Source organism: Cynara cardunculus, unplaced genomic scaffold (assembly GCF_001531365.2).
Source record: "Cynara cardunculus var. scolymus isolate 2C unplaced genomic scaffold, CcrdV1 Un_Scaffold_5062, whole genome shotgun sequence".
NCBI lineage: Eukaryota > Viridiplantae > Streptophyta > Magnoliopsida > Asterales > Asteraceae > Cynara > Cynara cardunculus.
In genome coordinates, this window is record NW_020202217.1 from 3,051 (window position 1) to 19,524 (window position 16,474).

A 16,474-nucleotide genomic window follows, 5' to 3' on the forward strand; every position below is an offset into this window, starting at 1 on the left:
TCCTTGCAGAGGGGTCCACCCAGAGGCCAATACTTGAAGAAGAAGAAGCCAAAGTGCCAGAGTCCGCCACAGTAGGAAGGGTCTCTGAGATCTTTGAATCGATGAGCAGGATTCCCATGCAACAAATGTGCACAGAGTTTGTTACTACTATGGAGGAGATTCTGCTGTGGAGATACTCTACAGTGGACACAGAGCCCCCCTATGATCCAGAGCTCACAGGTATACCTTATGCTGCCGCCAAGTTTCAATTGTCTAAGCTTACAAGGCCACGTAAGCAAGTCTTCTCAGAGCACATGATTACATCACTTGAAACAATTTCTCCAAGAACCTTGCTAAAGAAGACGGTGCTCTATGATCAATACGTTGTGAAGAGGGATGATGGCAACCTTTACACGTTCACGGATGCTAACCTCCACAACCTCTGTGTATTTGATCTTATCTTCTTGCACAAAATTCTCAACAAATACATGGAGAGGAGGTCAAGCTATTCCCTATCGCTCAAAAGGCTTATCGAGGTTATGCGCGCACAAGTGAAGTATTATAGCTAGAAGGACTTCGAATTAGCGATGAGGTTAGCCCATTCAGATCTAAAGATTATTACCCCTCCGAACAACAGGCCAGGTTGGATACTTAGGTGTCATCCCAACTCCATTGTTCGCAACCCCGTTTTTGGGTTTGTGTTCTTGAACAAAGATGACATCCTAAGGTTCTTTGATCCAACAGAAGCAAACAAGTACTCCACAGAGACCCTTGAGTGGATATTCAAAAGTGTGATGGCAGAGGTAAACAAAGGGCATCTAAGGATGGGTGAAGTGTCTGGCATTCTGGAAGCTATCAAAGTACAAATCAACTTCAGAGAATGGATTTTCAATGTCTACAGAACCATCAAGACTGACATGCTATATGCCGTAGACGACTTTCCAGAATCCGTTGTGTGATAAACCTCTGTAATAGTATTGGCCTATGCAACACATTTTTGTAATTTTTTTTCATCTTGTAATTTCTTTTCAGAGGATGAATTTTTTATCTCCTCTTGTAATTCTTTCAATTAAGTCATTTCTTGCATTAAATTGTCAATTTTTACTTTTTCATAMTTAGGGGGAGATTGTTAGCTCTCATATTTCATTTAATGTAAAAGTATGAAAAAGTATTACTGCAAGTGTTGACAGAAGGGTTCATTCCACAGGAGACCACAGAGGACCACAACAGAAGATATACAAAAGCGTACAAGTCAAGAATGATAGAACCTCTGTTGTCTCTCATAGAGGTTCTGGAAACTGATCCTCTGGCATCAAGTGCTTACAAGTCATATCCAGCAGAGCCTCTGGGATGGCTCACAAAGGGTCTGTAGTTTATCTACTGTGAAGTACCACTTCTCACTACTTTACTTAGGTTTGTGAGCTGCACGTGCTTATCACGTTACTATGTTTGTAATCTGTTTTATTTGAACGGCTTAGATCATTTCACTTGTCTAGGTCATGTCAGAAAAGCCGTTAGGAACTAGTATATAGCAGCTTAGGCATTTGTAATTCGTGGAGCTTCCGTATTGTAATTGTCAATATTTTCAATAGAATTGAAAATCATTTGAAGCTTTTCTCTCATGTTCTTCATCATCTGTGTTCTTCATTGATTAATTACTCTGTTTGTTCTTATACTGTTTCCACTGCACTATTATTGTTCTTAAAGATCATCCAGAGTATTTGGTTAATATCATAAGCTAAATCTAAAGGTCCTAACACTAATACATAAACTTACACACGACAAATGTAAATCTATAATGATGTTTAAAACTTGAGACGCTACTGAGTCTTTCCAGACCAATGTGCCCCATTATTTTACGAACGACCATAAGTAGCCCGTATACTCACTTAGGTCCCACAGTTCGTAGCAGTACTAATTCWGCGGTGGTCCAAATTCCACATGATTAGACTAATAAAACGTAGGTAATGTGCACCCCTTTCTGGATGGGACTGTCACCACAATAGCGGCTATCCACAAATACCACGGATCGGGAACATGCCCGAGTTAACAAGTAGCGTTTACGGACGGAGATTTTATTTGGAAATATACTCTGAAGTACATCAATTTATCATTTATATCATAGTGCAAAACAGTCAATATTTCATGACATAAACAAATCTTGACTAAACAGTTCTTTAGTCCAACAGTTTCATAAATAAACAATATAGTTTGCATAACTTCATGCTTTTCCCCCAGTTTAAATAAACAAAAAGCATTAAAAGTGGGGCCGTGAATACTCACTTGTTTGCTGTTTTGAATATCCAAGAGCTTGGCAATGCTTGAAGCTCTAATCGTCCACCCAAGTCTTTCCTAAACAGTCCAACATCCAGAAATTAGATCACCTACTGGTTCTCGATAAAGATAAAGTTAAATATGTCCTATGTAATGCCATTGAGTCTTCATGATTTAAATTTGATACTTATATCATTTGCTCTTTGAAATAGACCAATATTTTATATCCAAGTCTTCAACACATGAAGAAACACTTGTACAAAATATAAATTCTAAATCTGGAATTTTTGGTCTCACAAATCACTGTCAAAAGGAACCTTCCATAACTCTTTTTGAGTCCAAATTTTTATATCATCAATAGTAATGAGTTAAAGAAATTGTTCCTGAATATCAAGAATTTTGGATGGGTTTAAGGCACCCATTAATACACTACAACTTTGAGTGACACAGTCCCCAAGACAGATTGCACACTCTTCGAGTGACGGCCATTTGGGGGGTCTAAACTCATCATTTTTCAGTGATTTTAACTTTATTTTTAAGCCAATACATAATTCTAACTTCCAGAAAAAGAAGCACCCATTTTCATTGACTTTTGAAGGAGATGTGACCGTTTTAAAATGCATGCAAGATTCTGTCAGCATTGCTCTTTTTGCACCATAATCTTGTATCAAGAACTTGAAGGTTCAAAACGTAACATTTTTGAGTGAGACCAGTTGCATTAGAAATATAACTCATTAAAATAAGTTATAGAATAAAAAAAACCGTTTTGGCAAAATAACCAGAGAGATATGGTCGTCCAAAGTAGGTTTTACCTACTGTCAAGTGTGCTGTTGCACACTTATTTTGTTCTAAACATTTGAAGGTCCAAAACTTCTTCATTTTACATGATTCCAGTTGGAAAAGAATCATAACTCATTAAAGTACGTTTTAAAAAAAAAATCAGAACATTTGAACTTTTATTTTGAAAGATACAGTCGACACAAGTGCTAACAGAATTTGTCAGTTTTCAAAATACATCTTTTAATGATTAAATTCCACATGCAATGTGGTTTTATCCTACTTTCTTAGAGTTCTAAGTTCGTGGGTCATAGATTATCATCATTTTGAAGACATTTTCATGTGTTTGATGTATAATCTCCCCTTTTGAATTCTCCAGAACATTTAATTACAAGAATCAAGAAGAAGGGGTAGAAAATGAGAATCTTTGTTATTATACAAAGGTAAGATAATTAGTCTATTACTTTTTGCTTGAAATCTTGAATATTCTTCAAGATTGACAGATTTTTAATATTGTTTGAAGATGAAATTGGTTGGAGGGGTATGGGTTAGAGAGAGGTTAGCGAGAGGAAAGGTTTATGCAAAATGGGAGTTTTCAAAGAATATGAAGTATTTATATGTGGGTTTAAAGAAAGGAAATGGGCTGGTCTTATTAGAGCCCAAGTCCATACTTGTTTATTTTTATTTTTATTAAAATAAGGCCAATTTAAAGTAAAACATAAATATAATTGACAAATACTGATAAAATATCAATATTAGGTCAAAATTCCAAATTTTTGTAAATTTATTTGGACATTCAAATAAAACTTTTTATAATTTAATTTGGACTTTTATAATATCAACTTTATTTTGTTTGGAGAATTTTAATGAATTTGGTATTACATAAGTTAACTTTATCAGTTACCCATCGAAATAGGATTTTCTAAACTATATTTTGGGAACTAAACCAGATGAAATCTAATCAACATGACTAGATCCTAATATATATCTAAAATTTAAAAAAAAAATCCTATAAGGTGCTAACCTGACGCCCAAAAATGTCGGATGTCACAGTCTCTCCATGCCAGAAAAATTTCGTCCCCGAAATTTTGTTCGTCAGTCCTTAACTTTGGACTCGTTTGAGAACAAGTGGGGATACTTGTTTATCATAAAATTTTCTCTTTCCCACGTGTACTCTGGTCCCTGCTTTGAAGTCCAATGAACTTTTAAAATTGGGACCTTACTACGCCTCAACTGCTTAATTTCTCTATCCATGATTTCTATAGGTTTTTCAACGAAGTGCAGATGATCGTTAATTTTCTCGTCTTATAATGGCATAACCAGTGTTTCGTCTGTTAAGCACCTTTTGAGGTTTGATACATGTAATGTATCGTGAATAGCGCTTAATTTTGATGGTAAATTTAACTTGTATGCCACTGGCCCAATCCTCTTAGTTATTTCAAAGGGACCAATATATCGGGGACCCAATTTGCCTCTTTTTCCAAAGTGCATTATTTCTTTCCATGGTGAGTGATAAGCATGGTTTATTACATGCCTAAAGTACCTATTTCTTATGCTTATTAGGTAGATTTTTCATAGTTTATCCCAACCTTGAGTCATTTTTACTTCCTTATTTTCCATTTGTTATGTTGGGAGATAATTGTGATGATGAATTTGTTTTTACAACAAGTTGGAGTATATAACATCTTTTGACTCATTACACTGCACTGTAATGCTGCAGCATTCCAACAGCATTGCCYGRCTGCATTTTGGCYYTTTRAAASAGGTSCYTATKGATTAAGYYRTGTCTTGGATGGAGGTCTGAGCTGAAGAAGCTCTCGTTTTGGACCATTAGCAGCTGGTGAAAGGATGTGGAGAAGACCTTTGGGTGACTTGTTTTGATGGAGTTGAAATCTACTTTTTGTTGTCTTCTCATTATGTACTTTGTACTTTGTACTAATCCTTAATTTTTGTCTTTTCTTCAAATGTTGGGTATAAAAGAAGGCCTTAGGCCTCTCTTTTCCATAGACAACCACTGGGACGATTTTTGTGCTAAGATTGTACTCCCAAAACTCTCTCATATTATTATTAATATTTATAAGCTTTTAAGTATTTATTTATTGTCATTTATTTTCCGTCTTTACTTTCCGTCATTTACTTTTAGTTATTTACATTCACGTCTTTACTTTCCATCATTTACTTTCAGTTATTTACATTCACGTCTTTACTTTCCGTCATTTACTTTCAGTTATTTACGTTCACGTCTTTACTTTTCGTCATTTACTTTCAGTTATTTACATTCATGTCTCTACTTTACGTCATTTATTTATGTCATTTCCTTAAGGTAATGAGTAGCTAATTTCATTAGTATGGGTGTAGGGTAAAGGGTGAAATGTTAAACCGAATGAAAGTGGACATYGTTTCGCAATAACAATGTTCCACTATTTCATTCATGTTTTATAAAACCAAGCACACTTCTTGACGAGTTGATCACTTTGAAAGTGTTAAAGTGCCATGGACTTAGAAATAAGCTATGATAAGCACGTCAACTTGAATGATATGAGAGGTAGACTTGAGAAAGTTGCCGACAAGGAGACTTGTCATTTATGTTTTTCAACTTGAGCTCCAAACGGGTTGGTCACTCTATAAAAGTGTCAAAATGTGGTAGATTCAGAGATGAACTGTCGAGAACACGCCAACTTGAATGATATGGGAATCGACTCGAAAGAGTGATTTTTAACAAAGAGATTTGTTTAGCCATATATCTTGAAGACACCATTTTGTCACTATCCCTGGTCCGAACACCTCATAGAGATATGGGTGCTAAGCTATAATATAGTGCAAAAGTGAAGTCCGAGAGGAGTACCTTCAAGATAAATGGTGGGACCGGTTCTTCCTTAGCTTTGTCTGCTATATCTCGTGTTTACGTTTCACCCCAAATCTTACACCAGTGCTACCTTATTTATTCTGTTTATTATTCTGCTTTATATTACCTGTGTTAACTTGAACTCAACTAAAGTCTTCGTTTTCGCCATCTGAAATCATCTCTTTTATTTAACTCTAATCTAACTTTGACTACAGTCTCTGTGGACGATAATCCGGTACTTGTGCCACTCATTACTTGGAAAGACGACATTGGGCTATTTTGTATACTTGCTTTGTGGCCCAATTTCATTAGTCTGAAGGTGTGAAATATAACCGGCCAAGTTTTTGGCACCGCTGCCCAGGACTGGCAAGCTTAAAGTTTTCTTTTGAGTAAAATAAAAGATTTGATTTTTCTAGTACCTGTTTTTGAAAAGTGGTGTATGCCAAGAACACATCGCGGGGAATTTTTTTAATTTGATCAAGACATTGAGAGAACGTTTCACCATAGAAGGAGGGCTCAGAGAGCATTTCAGGCTCTACTCCCTCCCAACATGGAGTTACCTGCTCCTAACATTCCGGAAGTACCACATTTGGAAAACCAACCGCCAATTTTTGGGCAAATACTACCGTTCCCAATTTTTCACCAAGGAAACCCACATCATGAAAATRATAATAATTTGGACACAGAATCAGACCCTAATGAGCAACAACTGGCACAAACTCCAAATATCATTAATCTGGGAAATTCAAAAAATGAACGGATCATGGATTATGCTATCCCAGACTTTGAGCAATTAAATTCTGGGATAGTTAGACCACACATGACCGCTCTCCATTTTGAGCTAAAACCGAAAATGTTTCATATGTTACAGACTAATGGTTAATTTGCTGGACTTCCCTCAGAAGACCCCCATTCTCATTTAAAGTCTTTTATGGATATCACAGATGCCTTCCTGAGCCCAGGAGTGTCAAATGACGCTCTCAGACTTACCTTATTTCCATTTTCATTACGGGATCGAGTAAAAGCATGGTTTAACTCTTTAACACCAGGATTTGTGCCGTCATGGAGTAACATGGAGGAGAAATGTTTGCAAAAATATTTCCCACCCACAAGGAACGCCAAATCCAGAAACGAAATATGTCTTTTTAAATAACTGGATGAGGAAGCCATTCCTGACGCGTGGGAGAGGTTTAAAGAGCTGTTGAGGAAATGCCCACACCATGGCATTCCGTATTGTATTCAACTCGAGACGTTTTACAATGGGTTAAGTCCCATGRCAAAACAAATGCTCGACGCGACTGCAGGYGGAGCCTTTACAGCCAGTACCTACAATGAGGGATACGARATCCTAGAAAAGATATCAGCAAACAATGGGCATTGGGCTGACCCACGTGCCCAGACATAGAAAAATACTGCTGGAATACATGAGGTGGATGCATACACTGCATTAACAACTCAGCTCACCTCCATGACCAATCTATTGAAAAATTTAACTTCCGGTCAAGGAGTACAGCAAGCTGCTAACACATCTGTTCCAACAGTCCTATCTGTGCAATGTGTGTGCTGTGGTGGGGATCATTCATATGAACATTGTTCTCATAATTCTGAATCAATAAATTATGTTCAAAACAAATCTAATCCCTACTCTAACTCATACAATGTCAGTTGGAGACAGCACCCGAACTTTTCTTGGACCAGTCCCAGCCTTAATCCACCAGTCCATAAGAACCAAGGAACTTCTAATTTCCAACCACATCATCATCCAAATAGTTCCAACTCTCAGAACCACCAGCAAAGTTTTCAAAATTCTCAGCCACATTTTTAGAACAAACCTCCTCCACAGGCGGAATCATCATCTTCTTTGGAAGCAATGATTAAAGGGCTTTTAGCACATGCTCAGGCCCAAAATCAAGCTTTGATTAATCAGCAGAGTGCTGCCATCAAGAATTTAGAGACTCAAGTCAGTCAACTTGCGCTTAACCAGAATAGTCGAGCCCATGGAACCTTGCCCAGTAATACAGAAGTCCCTAGAGACCTAGGAAAGGAGCATGTAAAAGTAGTAACTCTTAGGAGTGGAAAGGAGTTGACAGAAAAAGTGCAGAAAGATAATACACCAAGACTGTCAGAACCTAGTGATCTAGTGTAGGTCCCTCTCAAAGAAGGACCGGTCCCACTTTTTGAAAAACAAACATCTGAGACCACTACTCTTGTTCCCCCTAGATCAGACTTCCCTTTACTTTTTCTAGAGGAGACTCTGAAGAAGTCAGAAGGGACTGAGGTTGTAGAGACACCTAAGCTTTATAATAAAATTCCACCCGAACCATTCAAGAGCACCACCAAGACTCAGGGCATTCAAGACCCATCTTGCTCAACACCTCCAAGCAAAAATGTGATAAAACCAATCCCTCCTTATGTTCCTTACCCCCAAAGGTTGAGGAATCAGAAAGAGAAATTGCATTTTAAAAAGTTCTTGGATGTGTTTAAAGAATTGCACATCAACATACCCCTTGTTGAAGCAATTGAGCAAATGCCTAGTTATGCTAAGTTTCTGAAGGATATCTTAAGCAAGAAGAAGAAGTTGACTGATTATGAGATAGTAGCCCAAACTGAAGGATCTAGTGCGCTTTTGACCAATAGCATACCCCCTAAGCTAAAAGATCCAGGGAGTTTTACCATTCCTTGTTCAATAGGAGGGAAGGAGATAGGGAAAGCCCTATGTGACTTAGGAGCTAGTATTAACCTCATGCCTTTGTCTGTCTTGAACACCTTAGGCATAGGAGAGGCTAGACCTACCACCGTCACACTCCAATTGGCCAATAAGTCCATAGCATATCCTAAGGGAAAAATTGAAGATGTTTTGGTGCATGTTGACAAGTTCATATTTCCGGCAGACTTTATCACTCTAGATTTTGCGGTCGATAAGGACATTCCGATTATTTTAGGAAGACCTTTCTTAGCCACCGGAAGAACCCTGATTGATGTCCAAAAAGGTGAGGTAACCATGAGACTCCAGGACCAGAACGTCACCTTTAATGTCTTCAACTCTCTAAAGTACCCTGATTAATTGGAAGAGTGTTCAAGAATAACTGAGATAGAGGAAATGTGTTTGGAAGAAGGAATTCAAAGAAACCTTAAGTTAGAAGGAGAGTATGATGAGGATTTATAAGAGGAAAGTATTGAGGAGATAGAGGAGATAGGAACTGATGTTGTCCTAGTAGAAGTAGCAGCATTTGAGCTGGTTGAAAATAATGAGCAAAAAGACTTCACCCCATCCGTAGAATCACCACCTGAGTTGGAGTTGAAGCAACTCCCATCCCACTTGAAATATGCTTTTCTAGGAGAATAATGCAAATTGCCTGTCATAATCTCATCTACCCTAGAATTGCATCAAGAAAAGAAACTTGTGGATATGCTGAAATTGCATAAAAAGGCTTTAGGATGGACCATTGCTGACCTCAAAGGGATTAGTCACTCTATTTGTCAACACAAGATCATCTTACAGGATAAAAACTTCATGACCATAGAACCTCAGAGAAGGCTGAACCCTGTCATGAAAGAGGTAGTCAAGAAAGAGATTTTGAAATGGTTAGATGCTGGAGTTATCTATCCGATAGCCAGTAGTTCTTGGGTTAGTCCGGTCCAGTGTGTTCCCAAGAAGGGAGGGTTTACAGTTGTCACAAATGACAAAAATGAACTTATCCCCACCAGAGTTGTTTCAGGTTGGAGAATATGCATGGACTATAGGAGACTAAACAAGGCTACCCAARAGGACCATTTTCCACTACCTTTCATTGACCAAATGTTAGACAGATTAGCCGGAAAGGAGTACTATTGTTTCTTAGACGGATATTCAGGGTACAATAAAATAGCTATTTCTCCCGAGGACCAGGAAAAGACTACCTTTACATGTCCTTATGGCACCTTTGCTTTTAGAAGAATGCCATTTGGAGTATGTAATGCTCCTGCCACCTTTCAAAGATGTATGATGTCCATATTTTCTGATATGCTTGAAAAATCCATTGAAATATTTATGGATGGCTTTTTTGTATATGGCTCATCATTTGACAATTGTTTAAATAATTTGAAAAAAAGCTTAGAAAGGTGTGAGGAGACAGACTTGGTTCTTAATTGGGAGAAATGTCACTTCATGGTCAAAGAAGGTATTGTTCTTTGGCACTTGATTTCAAAAAGAGGGGTTGAGGTAGATAAGGCAAAGCTTGAGGTAATTGAAAAACTACCCGAACCTACCACAGTTAAGGGAATCAGAAGCTTTTTGGGTCATGCCGGATTTTATAGAAGGTTTATCAAAGATTTTTCAAAAATTCCAAAACCTCTTTGTTTACTCCTCTAGCATGACCAAAAATTCAACTTTAATGATGAATGCAGAAATGCATTCAAAACTTTGAAAAAAGCTTTGGTTACCGCACCAGTGGTAGTTGCCCCTGACTGGAGCAAACTTTTTGAGATCATGTGTGACGTTAGTGATTGGGCGGTAGGTGTTGTGTTAGGGCAAAGAAAGGAGAAGGTGTTTCATTTAATCTACTACGCAAGTAAGATTTTGAATGAGGCACAAATCAATTACACCACAACTGAGAAAGAATTATTGGCTATAGTTTTTGCTTTTGAGAGATTTAGGTCSTATTTGATGGGAACAAAGGTAATTGTGCATACTGATCACGCAGCCATCAAGTACCTGATCTCAAAGAAAGATGTAAAACCAAGGTTGATAAGATGGGTGCTTTTGTTGCAAGAATTTAACTTAGAGATACTTGATTGGAAGGGAATAGAGAATCAAGTGGCAGACCATTTGTCTAGGTTGGAAGAACCTGAGAGAGAGGGATTGGACATTTATGATACTTTTCCAGATGAGAGAATTCTCATGATAAACCAACCTAAGACACCATGGTTTGCTGATTTAGCTAATTTCTTGGCATGTGGAATAGAACCCTATGATTACACAAGTCACATGTTAAAGAAACTTTTTCATGATGCGAAATCTTATTTGTGGTGTGACCCATTTCTGTTTAGACTTAGTGCAAATCAGATTCTGAGAAGATGTGTACCTGAATCTGAGGTGGCAGCAATCCTGCATCATTGCCATCATGCACCATACGGAGGACATTTTGGAGGTCAAAGCACTGCAACCAAGGTCCTACAGTCAGGTTTCTATTGGCCTACACTTTTTAAAGATTCCCACAATTTTGCACAGAGGTACAACGAATGTCAAAGAAGTGGCTCCATTTCCAAGAGAAATGAAATGCCATTAAATGGGATATTAGAAGTTGAGTTATTTGACGTTTGGGGAATAGACTTTATGGGTCCTTTCCTCCCATCAAATAATTGCCAGTACATTCTTGTGGCTGTTGACTATGTATCCAAGTGGGTAGAAGCCATGGTATGTGTGTCAAATGACGCAAAAACTGTGGTTAAGTTTCTTCAAAAACAATTTTTCACACGGTTCGGTACCCCAAGGGCACTAATCAGTGACGAGGGTACCCACTTTGTAAACAATTTGTTAAAGGGAGTTCTTGGAAAATATAATATTAACCACAGAATTGCCATGGCTTATCATCCACAAACAAATGGTTTAGCTGAGCTCTCTGACAGGGAAATAAAAGGCATTTTGGAAAAAAAATGTAAAACCCAATAGAAAGGATTGGGCATTTAAATTGGATGACGCTTTATGGGCATACATAACTGCTTTTAAAACACCAATAGGTATGTCCCCATACAAGCTAGTCTATGGAAAAGCCTGCCATCTGCCTTTAGAGCTTGAGCACAAAGCATAATGGGCTATCAAAGAGCTCAATATGTCTTTGAAAGATGTTGGAAAGAAAAGGATGTTACAACTCTGTGAGCTGGATGAACATAGATTGTTGTCTTATGAGAATACCAAACTTTATAAGGAAAAGACAAAGAAATGGCATGATAATAGAATCCAACACAGAGAATTGAGAGAAAGCCAGTTTGTGCTGTTATTTAATTCTAGACTGAAGTTATTCCCTGGAAAACTTAAGTCTAGATGGTCTGGGCCTTTTCTTATTTCTAAAGTTTATCCTTATGGAGCAGTGGATTTGGTAAACCTGGAAGATAATTCTATTTTCAAGGTTAATGGCCAAAGGGTAAAGGTATACCATGATCCGGCAACGGTCTCAGAAAATCACTCTGAGAGTTGTGCTGCTCCCTGTTGAAATCTCAAAGATCCCCCTTGGACTTCTTAAAAGTCCACCTTTGTTTGTAAATAAATTTCAGTTTCATAGGTTGTTTGTGTTTTAAAGTTTTCATGGTTTGGTGTGTTTTTATAAAAGTTTGGTAAACAACTCATAATGCTACAACATTCTAGACCTGCAGGTTTGTGTGAAGTGGAAAAAAATGGGTTGAGCCTTTATTGTTAAAACTTTTCTTGAAAAAGATTGTTTTTAGGAGGTTGGAGAAAAATGGCGTTGATTTTTGAAAAAGAAAGAAAGGAGGAAGGATTAGTTAAGGTTAAGCCATTTTTCAAAATCTTAGGAAAGTACATGGTAGTACATGAAGGTACGTGGTACTTTGCACAACCCTTACACTCTATTACACCCTCATCACTCACTTTTCAGTCAAAAAGAAAAGAAAAACGGTCAAGATGAAAGGTTGGGTTTGAGGGGTTTTTGTCTCAATTAATGAAGAGGTTTGGGCATTAATGACCTTGTATTTTTTTATGATAAGCCGCCACTTGGTAACCACTTAGACCCACTAAGTGCTCCTAAGAAATCATTATACTGTCACCTTTGCCTAACCCAACCTTTCAAATCCCCTCCCTCATCGTCTCTCCATCACTCCATACTCTCACCACCATCACCGGCCTAAGCTCCACCACCACCGTACTTGCTGTCACTCACAAACCCTCACCCCTTTTCTGTATTTCTTCATCTCCATACATCATCGCTTGTTGTCTTCCACCATGGTTAGGCTAAAGAGAGCTCCTGCCCGACCTCAACCAAGGGGCCCTGTTCGTAGAAGCAACCGTAGAAGGGCTACTGTTCTGCCCTCAAATGCTAAACCAGAGATGGTAGAGCTAAGCGAAATAGTGATTCTATGTCCATGAGTGAAGAAGAGGCTGTTCCTACACTTCCACAACAGGCTGTCCCTTCGTCTTCCACAATGGCCAAATCCCTTGTGCACGAATCAAGCAGTAGAAGAGTCCAAATCAATGATCTCAACGAACCTCCTGTGGATGAATCTGAGCATGACATTGAGGTAATATTCAACCCTACTATACTTATAGAAGATTATGTTTCATCCGAGTCTGAGGATGATGCCACTATGGTAGAAAACTTGGGAAGGGTATACTTGCTTCCTTGGAATGATCAAACCACCCATGCCTCTGTTGATGAGTTTGTTGAGGCCACACCTCAAAGCAAGGACTTTGAGGTCATTGATGACTTCTTGGCCAAAATGGGGATTGATCAGTCCAAACCAAACACTGTGGAACCAAGCACTGTGGAACAGACATCAATGGATGTACTATTAAAGGTTGTTGATACACTAGCCTCTCCTAGTCCCACTCATGTGAAGCCTCCCTCTAAGAAGAGGAAGGCTTTGGGAAAAAAGTCAGCCAAGAAGACCTCTCAAACCTCAGGCCCTGCACTCAAAAAGAAGAAGCTTAGTGCTTTTGAAAAAAGCAAAACAACAGCTGTAGAGAACTCTCCTAGAAGAATCACAAGGCAGTCATAGAATGCTGCAACATCCACAGAACAGCCTACCCCTAATTCATCCACCCCTGCTTCATCCACCCCTGCAATCACAAAGAGATCCATGCTACCTTTGGAAGGCTTCAGTTCTGTAAAGGCCAAAGCTCTGTTTGATAAGTTCAAGGACAAGACTGCCTGGCCCAACAAAGGCTTTGATCCCAAGAGTGTGGAAGAGTGCCAGTTCATCAAAGAGGTGATTAGTAGTCTAGAATGGCAAAGCTTCTGTAAGGTACATAGTTCTTACAACCTTTCACTTATTAGAGAATTCTATGCTGAGGTTGCTGCTACCAATTCATGTATGATCAAGGTTAGAGGTGTATGCTTATCCTTTGATGAGGAGACATTAAACAATGTCTTAGGTCTCACCACTCACTTCAATTCAGACTTTGAGACCCTTAAGCACACTGCCCCTAAAATTAAGCTCAATACAATCTGTGAGGCAGTGGCAAGGCCAGGCACAACATGGGAGCCCCATGCAAACTTTTCTTTAAGGGTCTTCAAAGCTGCCAATTAGACCCCCCAATGCTAATGTTTGGGTCAATTTTGTCAAGCATTCTCTGCATCCCACAACCCATGACACCTCCCTTAATATGGAAAGGATGATCCTGCTGTACTGCATTCTCAAAGGTAAAACCATTAATGTGGGAGAGATTTTACACAAGGCCATTGTRTATTGTGCTAACAGGACCCAAGGGAAGTTGTATCTCCCTGGGGTTATTGACAGATTGTTGAAGAGTGAAGGAGTGCCAGTTTTTGAGGAGGATGTCATCATCAAGGAAGGAGCAGAAAGTTCTATCATAGACCTAAAGGCTGTGTCAATGCTCAAGGAGAGGACTAGCAGAAGCATGGGAGCTGTTGACTTGATGGGAATGATCCAAGACTTGCTGTCTCAAAACAGCACCTTGTTGGACAACATCTTGATGCAAAGGTCAGAATCCTTGTCAAAGATGGAGGAGCTGAAAACAGAGGTGAAGAAGCAGATCAAGAAGGGACAGAGGAAGGGGAGAAAGGACTTGAAAGAATTGAAGGTCCAAATGAAGAAGATGGTGGGCAGAAAGATGAACAAGATAGAAAAGAGGCTGCAGAACCTCAAGGCTAAAAACAGGAGGCTAAGAGAAGAGAATGAGCAACTTAGAGATGCATCCATGGAGTCACAAGCCACACAGCCTACTCCCTTAGAGTAGGACAGGTTCATTCATCTTTAGCTTCCAAATTTTATTTCTAGTTTGAGTCTGAGGATAGTTTTCTCACTTTTTAGCTTTATTTTCATACTTGATTACATGATCATTGCTTATAGTTCTTGATATCATACCCTAAATAAATTTGAAGGTAAATAGCCATTCACCTACCAATAATGTTCTTGCTAGAAGTAGCATATGTCTTCTCTTGAGCAAAACTCCACTCACACACCACTACATATTTGGGTATGATTTAGGCCATACTTCATTTACCTCTCAAAGAAGCCCATTGTGGCCTTATACACTTTCCACCAACATAGCCAATGAGGGCATTGTCAAGAGTTCAAGTTTGGGGGAGGGTATACCACATAGGCCACAACTTCAAATACAAAAGAGCAAAGCTCTAAGGCCTTTGTGGAATCTGTTTTATTAGCACAAAAATGTCCCATAGGGGCAATGTGCATGCTTTCATCATAAAGAGCACATAGTGCCAAAAATTTAAAAAATTGAAGGATGAAGCATAAGTGAAAAAGGCAAGGTGAGAAAAGAAGATAGCCAAAGAGAGGAGAGCGTTAAACAAAGTCCTATTGACCCTAGCATGAAGAGGTGTGTTGAGTTTATTAAGGAAAAGACTAGTGCTAGCATATGGTTCATACATGAAAAGTAGGCTATGAATGGTTTGCTAAAAATTTATGAAAGGCTATGATGTTCATAAACGATATGCTTTGCTTTATGTGTGCACTTAAGGCCTTAATCTTGTATACCTTACTATATTGAGTCATTTTTTGTTGTCATTTGGTTGCTTGGGGACAAGCAACAGTTTAAGTTTGGGGGTATGATAAGCATGGTTTATTACATGCTTAAAGTACCTATTTCTTATGCTTATTAGGTAGATTTTTCATAGTTTATCCCAACCTTGAGTCATTTTTACTTCCTTATTTTCCATTTGTTATGTTGTGAGCTAATTGTGATGATGAATTTGTTTTTACAACAAGTTGGAGTATATAACATCTTTTGACTCATTACACTGCACTGTAATGCTGCAGCATTCCAACAGCATTGCCCGGCTGCATTTTGGCTTTTTGAAAGAGGTGCTTATTGATTAAGTCATGTCTTGGATGGAGGTCTGAGTTGAAGAAGCTCTCGTTTTGGACCATTAGCAGCTGGTGAAAGGATGTGGAGAAGACCTTTGGGTGACTTGTTTTGATGGAGTTGAAATCTACTTTTTGTTGTCTTCTCATTATGTACTTTGTACTTTGTACTAATCCTTAATTTTTGTCTTTTCTTCAAATGTTGGGTATAAAAGAAGGCCTTAGGCCTCTCTTTTCCATAGACAACCACTGGGACGATTTTTGTGCTAAGATTGTACTCCCAAAACTCTCTCATATTATTATTAATATTTATAAGCTTTTAAGTATTTATTTATTGTCATTTATTTTCCGTCTTTACTTTCCGTCATTTACTTTTAGTTATTTACATTCACGTCTTTACTTTCCATCATTTACTTTCAGTTATTTACATTCACGTCTTTACTTTCCGTCATTTACTTTCAGTTATTTACGTTCACGTCTTTACTTTTCGTCATTTACTTTCAGTTATTTACATTCATGTCTCTACTTTACGTCATTTATTTATGTCATTTACTTTCTGTAATGAGTAGCTAATTTCATTAGTACGGGTGTAGGGTAAAGGGT

General features: G+C 38.3%; 1 protein-coding gene and 1 non-coding gene across 2 annotated transcripts; one reads left to right on the forward strand and one right to left on the reverse strand.

Annotated features, from left to right (window-relative positions):
* Window positions 1-6,995: 6,995 nt before the first annotated feature.
* On the reverse strand, window positions 6,996-7,102 carry LOC112504272. The gene has a single exon (XR_003068158.1). It is a non-coding gene; the product is annotated as a small nucleolar RNA R71 (small nucleolar RNA).
* Window positions 7,103-11,685: 4,583 nt separating this feature from the next.
* On the forward strand, window positions 11,686-12,066 carry LOC112504271. The gene has a single exon (XM_025108208.1). The coding sequence runs from the start codon at window positions 11,686-11,688 to the stop codon at window positions 12,064-12,066; it is 381 nt and encodes a 126-aa protein (XP_024963976.1).
* The last annotated feature ends 4,408 nt before the right edge of the window (window positions 12,067-16,474 follow it).

Excerpts from the sequence above, each read along its gene's own strand:
- LOC112504271 (XM_025108208.1), top strand. The coding sequence starts at position 11,686 with ATGTCTTTGAAAGATGTTGGAAAGAAAAGGATGTTACAACTCTGTGAG.